The 10,967-nt window shown below is 40.2% G+C and overlaps 1 protein-coding gene across 1 annotated transcript; it reads right to left on the bottom strand.

Moving 5' to 3' along the window:
• Window positions 1-9,272: 9,272 nt before the first annotated feature.
• On the bottom strand, window positions 9,273-10,967 carry LOC117290645 (beta-1,3-galactosyltransferase 5-like). The gene has a single exon (XM_033772159.1). It carries the CDS (start codon window positions 10,899-10,901, stop codon window positions 9,846-9,848), a length of 1,056 nt encoding a protein of 351 aa, XP_033628050.1. The 5' UTR covers window positions 10,902-10,967; the 3' UTR covers window positions 9,273-9,845.

Genomic DNA, 10,967 nt, shown 5'->3' with positions numbered 1-10,967 from the left:
TGTGATGTTCTTGCGTGCAGTAGGCCTACTTCCACTCACGGTTATTACACCAGACAATGTTTTGTGTCGTTGTGCCAGGAGTAAATTGTCATCTCTACGCATAACAAAATACACCACTCCAAACACCAAAAGTCCGTAAATCAACGTAAAACAGAAGGTGGTCTTGATATTCATTGTTTCATTGGGTTTCCTCCTCAATGTTGGTTTTATATAATTCTACAACACACACACACACACCCACACCCCCATTACAATTAATTGTGATGAAGGTAAATTTAATGTGAACAAGCAGAAGTTGTGCGTTGAATGTTAGAAATGTATGGAACGCCAAAGAGGCATTTAATCATCGGTGATGGTCGTTTGCAACCGGTGATCAAATTTGTCATCGGTGGTTATCCTATGCGATCGGTGATCAACTTTAGCAATCGGTGATAAAACACGATCGGTGGTCCATTTTAGCGATCGGCCATGCATATTCATGATCGGTGATGGTATTAGCGATCGGTCATGCATATTCACGACCGGTGATGGCTTTTTGCAATCGGTGGTCAACTTTAGTGATCGGTGATGGCTTTTTGCAATCGGTCAACTTTAGGGATCGGTGATGGCTTTTTGCAATCGGTCAACTTTAGTGATCGGTGATGGCTTTTTGCAATCGGTCAACTTTAGTGACCGGTGATGGCTTTTTGCAATCGGTCAACTTTAGGGATCGGTGATGGCTTTTTGCAATCGGTCAACTTTAGGGATCGGTGTTGGCTTTTTGCAATCGGTCAACTTTTGCAACCGGTGGTGGATTTTTGGGATTTCCGAATTGTGCGTCCGGTCGGTGCAGGCCTACTTCAAAACCTATGATTGTGTAGATTGTGGATATTAATTGTTGTTATTTTCTAGTTCACACCACCATGGAGGAATATTACACTCACCAGCGGGTTGACTGACTTGCCAAACATTTTTAGAAGAGTACCATTTTATAACTATGTAAGGGGGAGCGCAACAAACATCAAATTAATTAGCTCTTTCTAAAAAAAATAATAATAACAAATCGGTAGGAGAGGGTGTGGGTTAGGATATCTTTAGGCCTTTTCAAACGAGGAAATTAAAGGGGGGGGGCTCTTTGATATGCTAGTATGCAGCTCATGAATATGTATAGCTTTCGTCAGACATCAGACAACACAGCTACAGGATGTGAAGTAAATTAATTAATCATTTTGACGTCCAATCACGCACTTCTCTTATCACAACCTTTGGACCCTATCACGCTCACTGAGCGTCCGTGGTGGTGGTGTGATGTAAACATGTCTCGTCTTTCGCGGGCAATATGGTAATGAGTTGACCGTGGGAACTCTTCGCTTATTATAGTAATGAGGTCAGTGACACATTTTATGCCAAGTATCACCGATGATTATTTGCCTCTTTGGCGTTGGCGCCACGCCAAAGAGGCAAATAATCATCGGTGATGGTATTTTGCGTCCGGTGCAAGCCTATTTCAAAACCTATGTTTGCAGATTACGCCACTCACCAGTCTGTTTGACTGACTTGCCATACATTCATAGAAGAGTCTCATTGTATAACTATGTCAGGGGGACGCAACAAACATCAAATTAGCTAGCTCTTTCTAAAATGTAAAATAACAACGGGGTAGGAGAGGGTGCGGAAGGGGATCCATGTCCCAACTGGTTGTCGTCCTCCAGAAATGGTGTGGGAATACAAATATTTTTAAATGTTTTTTGAACAACTAATACGAGTCTGTACCGATAATATTTCTGAATTTCATGATTGCTCTATGAAATTATGACAAAATACTCTCATTTTGTTTGACAAGTGACCCTACTCAGATTTCTCACAATATTCGCTTTTGTTTGGCCATGGTTGGTGTGTTTTTGTGTGCATATAGTTCAGGGAATGAAATTTTGCCCCTTTGTTCAGAGGAGAAGTTTAAACTTTAGATACGGTAGATTTACAGATTAAGTTTGGAAAAGGAAATCACTAGTTTTTGTATGAGTATTTGAACTGGAGATTTCCAAATTCTAGAAGATATAGACATACAGATGATCAATGAAGTGAGACCAGTCACTCAAGTTGTCCCCACGCCTTTGGGTATTGTGAATTTATTGTCTCCCATAGCCACTGCACTAAAGCTTGGTTCTTATTAAAACGTGGTACGGTTTAACAATTTTATAATGATATGCAGCCAGGTGGTTAAAGATACCTATACTACAGTACAGTTCATGGACACAGGAAGACTCCTGCTGGGGACGTCCAGAGATGGGTGTTGATCGGGACATTCCTCCATGATTGGGAGATAAACTATGAGATAAACTGGTCAAGTGAATGTTTTTTTAAATTTTTTTTTTATATGATTATGTCATCAATGACTCCAACAGTGAGAGACCTCACCAATAACATGTTTTCCTTTTCCAAACACCTCCACCCTCCCTGACACTGGATTTGGTTGAGAATTTCTCGCTCCTGTATTATTTCCGCTTTAGTACTTTATAACACCTGTTTCGCCTTGCGCCCCCCCCCCCCCCTAAATTAAGAACTTTATACCGTACGTTTTTCGCTTTGGATTCAATTAATACATGCCTCTCCGTTTAAAAGGAAATATTTGTATGATACTTTACCTAGCCTTTTATAAAACGTGTTGAGTGCGTCCCGGTTTTACTATATCTGTGCTTGTCCTAAAAAAAACCCATTCATATGATGCACATAAAAATTATGTTTTTTCGATCAAAAACGGTTTTTGTGTGGTCATAATGTTCTCACCTCCGGCTCTGTTTACACAGGGCTACTTGTATGATTTCAGATTTCACCTAACACACAAAACTATCGGTTAAAAGACTCTTGTTCAAAAACATTTCCCTTCACTGAATATAACTATTTGTATTTCCCCGGCATACACCATTTCCGGAAGACGACAACCAATTGTGGGACATATATCCGCTTGCACACCCTCTCATACCCCTTTGTTATTATTATTATTATTTTTTAGAAAGAGCTAATTAATTTGATGTTTGTTGCGTTCCCCCTTACATAGTTAGAAAAAGGTACTCTTCTAAAAATGTTTGGCACGTCATTCAACCCGCTGGTGAGTGTAATTTATTCCTCCACGGTGGTGTGAACTAGAAAATAACAACAATTAATATCCACAATCTACACAATCATAGTTTTTGAAGTAGGCCTGCACCGACCGGACGCAAAATTCGGATATCCCAAAATCCCATCACCGGTTGCAAAAGTTGACCGATTGCAAAAAGCCACCACCGATCCCTAAACTTGACTGATTGCAAAAAGCCACCTCCGATCACTAAAGTTGACCGATTGCAAAAAGCCATCACCGATCACTAAAGTTGACCGAATGCAAAAAGCCATCACCGATCACTAAAGTTGACCGATTGCAAAAAGCCATCACCGATCCCTAAAGTAGACCGATTGCAAAAAGCCATCACCGATCCCTAAAGTTGACCGATTGCAAAAAGCTATCACCGGTCGTGAATATGCATGACCGATCGCTAATACCATCACCGATCATGAATATGCATGACCGATCGCTAAAATGGACCACCGATCGTGTTTTATCACCGATTGCTAAAGTTGATCACCGATCGCATAGGACCACCACCGATGACAAATTTGATCACCGGTTGCAAACGACCATCACCGATGATTAAATGCCTCTTTGGCGTTCCATAATATCTTCCTATACTAGACCACACAGTGTGAGCCCAGTGGTTCCATTGTGTGCTGTCTGTTTACCCTCAACGCATAGATTTTCTTGTGAATAGTAGCTGTGTATGATTCATGGTTCGCTGAATAATGTGGCGATAACAAACTTCCTGCACTACTGCAACACCACCCAATAAACAACTTCAGAGCCGGAGTTTAACAATGACAATACCAAAAGTGCAATCGTCCTCGCTCCCCAACCAAGGTGACTACAAAACGTCTAGACATGGTTTTTTTCCCAGCAAGAGTTGTGGGGCCCAATTTCTCTAGTATTTATTTTGGGTATTTTGTTTATCTGTTTCATTTAAATATATGGTTAAGTTTTATTTTACGCTAACTGTTTTTGTGTTTGTTCTTCCTGTAAGTTTGAATTGTTTTGCCGCTACATAAGATTACACCCACTAAATAGAATTGCTTACATTGCTTTCTTCGTTACAAAAAAAGGGGGGAGGGGGTCCGTACTCGTTAAGGTTTGCTTTTTATGGGCTCCTCCATCCCCTACATGTGTTTTGCATTGATTTTTAGTTTTTGTTTTCTATTATTGTACGATTGCATTTGCTTGTAATAAATTATTTATTACCTTCTGTGCAGACTAAGCAAGTCTCGCGTGTATTTGAACTTGCGGGACCATTATGTTCCAAACCTTATGGAGTTTTACGTGGGACCTTTTTTTTTCGTCCATTATTTTAGTTTAACGTAGTTTATGACCATGAATATTATAAATATTGTTGGAAATGTAATACTAGTTAACAAAACGTATACAAGTAAAATCCTTTCAACAAAAGAAATCCTACTTTCGGGATGTCAACTTAATTCCCGAGATAAGTTATCACAGGAAGACGACATCCTAATTTTAGGATGTCGACTTCCCGAGATAAATTATCACAGCAAGACGACATCCTACTTTTGGGATATCGACATTCCGAGATAAATTATCACAGGAAGACGACATTCTTCTTTTAGAATGTCGACTTCCCGAGATAAATTATCACAGGAAGATGACAACTGACGTTTAGGATGTCGACATACCGAGATAAATTATCACAGCAAGACGACATCCTACTTTTAGGATGTCGACATTCCGAGATAAATTATCACAGGAAGACGACATTCTTCTTTAAGAATGTCGACTGTTTGTAGTTATAAGACTCCTTGGGGATAGGAGAACAATTTTGAAAAAACCGTGACCTCAACTTGACCTCTACTTCCGGGTCAACCCGGTCAAGAACTACTCAACCGATTTTCAATTTGTTTTCACTTACAGACTCCTTGACATTAATATTGACTGTGAAAACTCGTGACCCCATGTTGCCTCTACGTCCGGGTGAACCGGAAGTGGGACCATACACCAAGTACTATACAATCGATTTTCAATCATGTTTGTTCAGTTTTATCCTCCTAAGGCATTAAAAATAAACTTTGAAAATCCATGACCCCAAGTTGACCTCTACTTCCGGGTCAACCAGAAGTGGCACCATATCTCAAGAACTAGACAACCGATTTTCTAACTTTGTTTCAGTTACAGACTCATTGGGCGTTACAGATTAGCCTTAGGTTACCGTGACCCCATGAAGTGGCACCGTAACTCAAGACACTGTACAGCATTTTTCAAACTTTTTTTCAGTTATAGACTCCTTGGTAATGTTAACACATATTCAAAGCAAAAGAAGACGGAACAGCTTTGTGTTTGTTCACAAACACCTAATGTCTAGTTTTAATTGATTTTACTAACATTTGTGCGTTGTGCGATTGTAACAAAATGTAATACATTTGCACGTGTGCGCACACACTTTCTTTGAGGAGGGATCGTGTACCGCACATTAAAGCATACGTACACAACAAACGACGCATAACTTGAAAGCTAATTTGGCGTTCATGTCTTGGACGAAACTTGTCGTCTATTGTCTGTACTATAGAAACGGAAATAGACCCAAAATACCATTCTGCGCGTGGTCCATCAGAAAAAGATGAAAGTGCAGAAAACATTTCACCGTTTGTTCGCTAGGCCTATTCTTTTATTTTAACAAAAATTGTAAGGAAATTCTAACGAACAGTCTATCAAAAAGTGGGGGACATCTGATATGCTGTCCCCCCCCTCTCTAAAAAGTGGGGGGACATGTCCCCCCCGTCCCCCACCCATCGACGCCCTGACAATGACCTATTACACCTGAGGGAAGGTAATTTTTTATTCTGACCTCACAGAGAGATTGTGAACGTGGGGGTACCGTAATTTCAGTACAGGTACGCAACTGATTTTTCCTATGAATGCGAAGTTTAGATTTCCCAAAATCAATTGACACTTTTTGTGACATTAGGAACTCGGACCCTAGTATAACACTTTGATATAATTTACTTGTCACATAAAAAGGTACCATAAATTGTGCTCCTAAAATTTGTACAGGTACATTGAGAAATCCAACAATCTTTACACTGTCACCATTGGCTGTGGTTGCATGGTCAAATTTAGGTTTCAACAAACGCAACTGTCTGAAAATAACATTGGTTTTATAGTATTTTTCAGAAATCAAGTTACTGGTGGCACCCGTATCTATCAAACATTTCAATGTATCATCGCCAATGGTAATAGAGATCATACTGTTGTGTTCAAGATTAATTTTCAAGGGGTCATCGTTTTGAACGTCACAGCCGCCAACCCCAACCCCTGTCACGGTAGGCGGCTGAGTCAGTTTAAAGGATAACCTTGGATGTGAACTTTAGAGTAGCAGTTTGCCTGTTTATGACCGTACTTTCCACAGCGATTACAACCACCATTAAATCTGCACTGTTTGAGTGTGGCTTCGATTTGAGCGATGGCGAAAGAATTGCTGTGGTTGAACTGGTACTGGTTTGCTGGAATTTATCAGGCTTACGATATTATCTACCTGGGTTTGCAAATTGTCAAGTTTAGTGGTGACCTCATCTTTAATACATGTACTTTGTTCAATGCTCTGAATTGCTGGTGGTTTGCAAATTTTGTCTACGCTTTCACCAAGACGTGCAAAATTGATCGCTTGAGCCATATTTTCAGGTTCTTTGGAAATTACGAACGCTTTTAGCGTCGGTCTTAGACCGCGAACAAACCGTGCCATCTGTTCGTTGTCTGATCGGTGTAATTGTCTACTGAGATGCACTATGTCTGTGAAATATAAGTCAATGGACTCGTTTTCGCCTTGCTGACGCTCGGCCAGTTTGGCTTCTCTAACCCATCGTACACTATCACCTTCAAAAGCAAGTCTGAGTGCATCAGTGACTGTTTTGTAGTCAGTTTTCTCGCTATCGGGCAAATCAGCAAACCATAGAGCAGCAGGGCCAGTCAAACGTAAACCTAGTGACAGAACCTTTTTCTCGGCTGCAAAGTCTCGCAGTTTACTATAACTATCTAGTCTACACAAAAATAAGTAAAGATCTTCAGTGCCAGAGTAAGTATCCCTAAACTTCAATTCATATTTGCTCGCCATTATGATAGAAATATGATAAAAATTGCAATGTGGCATAATAATCAAAATACACAATTTGCACAATAAAATAAAGTATACGCCAGGGGAATACAAGAAAACAAATTAATAAAGTATAAAGTTAAATACCTTTTGCATCCCCAAGCGGATCTGCGTCCTTCAGCCAACCGGCAGGGTGCGCCACCGGGAGTTCAGCGCCGGATTCTCCACCATATGTTATGGACGGTTTGGCCTCCACAGCCATCCCGCCCAAGGGATCGAACTTATCAATTAAACACAACTTAAACGTTCTTCTTCTTGAAAACGTAGACCCACAACAGGATGTTTTATTTAAACACAACTCAAATGAAATACTAGAAAATATACTTGATAAATAATATACGAATAATGCACCGTCGTCTCGGTGGCGCACCTGAAGGATACAGACCACGAGTCGACGTTGGGTGTGCCTTAAATACTTAACTATTACATAACATCCACCATGGGGGCATGTTAACCTTCATGGAAAAGCCAGGTGTACATAATCACCATGACCAGTGGGCGTGAACTAAACATAAATGTGGGCCGGGGTGAACGTCATCACAGAGGCGTGTATTTCAAGTGTTAAGTCTTCTTCTTTGGATTTACTGTGGCCGCATCTTCGCTGAAATATGCCCCCTTGATTGGCACCGATACGGCGAGTCGTGTTACTTCTAACTGACATGATGGATTGGTACCAAGCAAATCGAACTTGTGTCGAGTCACGAGGAAACCTGGCTGTCCCAAACTCACAATCCGAACAGGATTACATATGGGAACTATTCCTGAATGAGTTTGATCAGAAACCTGACACCAGTCTCTGGTTTGGTTGCAATGACATCGAGGAGGAAGGAAACTGGCAGCACTGTCCGTTGAAGGGTGAGAACAATGGATATGAAAATTGGGCGATTGGAGAACCACACAATATAATCTTCCTTGGACCAATAAACTAAAGTAAGAATTCTTCGTCGGACTATTAAAAATATGTTATAATATGCAATTTATAACAGAGTCCGACACTAAGAATAGACCTTTAGCACGGCGTGGCCATCTTGATTTTACTCCATTCCAACTCATTGTAACCAAACTGAGGCTGGACGAAATAATAGTCTGGTGCCATGTTTGCGCAACGAATTTAGCATTCATTACTGTAATTGGAAACAGGGTGATTACCTTTATGATACTGTTCCATAAGTGTTGTTTTCTTTTCAAAGTTAGAACTCATAAAGTTTGAATTTATAAATTAATTCCTGAATTGTTTTATTATGTTTTTAGCTAAATTTGTTCAAACGTTCACTTCATTAAAGGAACAATTGCATTGGATCGGGCAAGTTGGGCTATGAAAAGCGTTTGTTATGAAATGAGTAAAAAAAAAACCAATGATCCATACAAATATGCCTCGAAATCACGTGGGCTTCCTTTTACATCGTGAACCAACACGCGGTTTCCAACACGCGGCCCGCCATTATAGAACCAAACATTTGACTCCACAAAATGGTGCAACAATTTAGAGGCATATTTGTGTGGATATATTCTACTTCTAAATCATCTTTCTAACCATATGCATTTTATAACAAACGCTTTTCAAGGCCCACCTCTCCCTTTCAAATGACATGTCTCATTAATCCAGTATACATAATACATGTGTTATTATTATTGAATGATATTGCATTCACGTGGATGTGAATGTGGGTTCATTTGTTACATATTGCTGTTTCTGCCGCGCCTTGAACATCTGCTTCGATTGATTTGGCGCATTACAAATACCTTTTATTATTATTATGTTTTATTACTATTATTACTATTATAGGTTTTCCCGGTCAATTTCAACAAAAATCCATTCATTTTAACTCCTGGCTTATTTTAATCCTCGTTTAGCGAAATTGATTGCCTCTTTACGAAATTGAAAAGGATTAAATCAGCAAAATCTCTAGTCGAACCAGCTCTGCTAAATTGAATGATGATTGTGTGTCATGAAAAAGAATCGGTGTGCTAGGAACTTGAATGCCTCAAAACGAAATTGAATGACCGAGTTCTGAATTTGAAACGCAGTAAAAACCGGAGAGGGACAAAATAGCTTTAATTCGAATGCATGAAAATTAAATTGGCTGCACATTTTCCGAAATTGACCGAGAAAACCTATATATAAGAAATACCGCGGTAAAGACCGGTTCATACTTCCTGCGAATGCGAATTTGACGTGAATTTGATGTCAACATTCGCTTCGCTCTATGAATTCGCAGGAAGGAAGTATGAACCGGGCTTAACGCTTCTCTGCGGACTGCTGGACTAGCGTTTCGCCGTACGTACGATACATCATTTAAGTCTATAGTGACAGGACTAATTAAAAGTATTAAACGTATTTTATAAATAAAAGCCACACTCTGTTTCAGGGTTCCGTGTCTTTAGTCATAAACATTGACTCCAGTATTTACGACAAAAGTCAGGACTTGAGCCTCAACTCGTGAATATTGACGCCATTATTACGACCAATTTCATGACTTGTGCCTCAAGTCCTGAATATTGACGACACTCACTTTGACCCCAAGTCATACAAACTGACGACACTGACAAAGTTCACGACTTAATCACAGGACTCCATGTCGTAAATATTGGTCACAAGGCCGTCATATAGTATGACATGTCCTAAATTTGCGATCCAACTAGTTTATGCCAAAGGCTCAACATTTTATCATTGAGACGATGTCTGTTGTGAAGTATTCCAACTCCAATACCCTTTTTCATCGCCTCAGAGTACTTCTTCGAATATTGCTCGTACATCGGAGAAAATCGCAGAATGATGCCGGTTTTGTTCATAGTTATTCCTACAAATGCATCATCGAGACGAAGGAACGGAACATACTTACTCTTGTCAAAGACACGCACAGCTACATCTCGAGACATTGCGTAGCAAGCGCCATTAAGAAAAGGTGGATACCTTTTAGGAGCGTAAACCTCCTTTGGGATGTACCACTTGGATTTGTTTCCTCTTTCTACGATGACATTTGTCCTAAGATGTCCTTCTGCAAAGTTAGTCTTGGGCATTTTGGACAGACGTTTCACCAGTGTTACAATGTTAATCATCATGTCAGCATCTACACTGAATACAAAGCTGGTTTGATGGCAGTACATCGAGACCCACTTCAGTCCCATCATGTTTTTGTAAGTCAGATTTGTGTACGCATCGATGAAGTCTTCTTGGATAAGATCATGGAATTCACGGTTTTCCTCTTGAATTTGTCTCCGAATGATGGGGTCCGTTGACTCCCCTAGAAGAAACATCGTCAGGACTCGTCTACCGAGAACCTCCTTGACACCTCCCCAAGTTTTCCGGATTTGCTCTCGGTCCAACTTCTCGAAAGTTGCACATTTGACGAGCAAAACCAAGAAGAGTTCTCCGTGTGAGTTGTTCCTGTTGAAGCAGGCAGCTTGGTTGTGTATTGTAAACTCGAAACGATGAGGATTGACGACTGGTTCCACTGTGGTTAAATCGATGGTTTTATTTTGTTTTTTGGTTGGTCTCTGCATTGTGATGTTCTTGCGTGCAGTAGGCCTACTTCCACTCACGGTTATTACACCAGACAATGTTTTGTGTCGTTGTGCCAGGAGTAAATTGTCATCTCTACGCATAACAAAATACACCACTCCAAACACCAAAAGTCCGTAAATCAACGTAAAACAGAAGGTGGTCTTGATATTCATTGTTTCATTGGGTTTCCTCCTCAATGTTGGTTTTATATAATTCTACAACACACACACACACACCCA

Source organism: Asterias rubens, chromosome 5, assembly GCF_902459465.1.
Source record: "Asterias rubens chromosome 5, eAstRub1.3, whole genome shotgun sequence".
Lineage (NCBI taxonomy): Eukaryota > Metazoa > Echinodermata > Asteroidea > Forcipulatida > Asteriidae > Asterias > Asterias rubens.
This window is presented reverse-complemented; position numbering and strand designations above follow the sequence as displayed.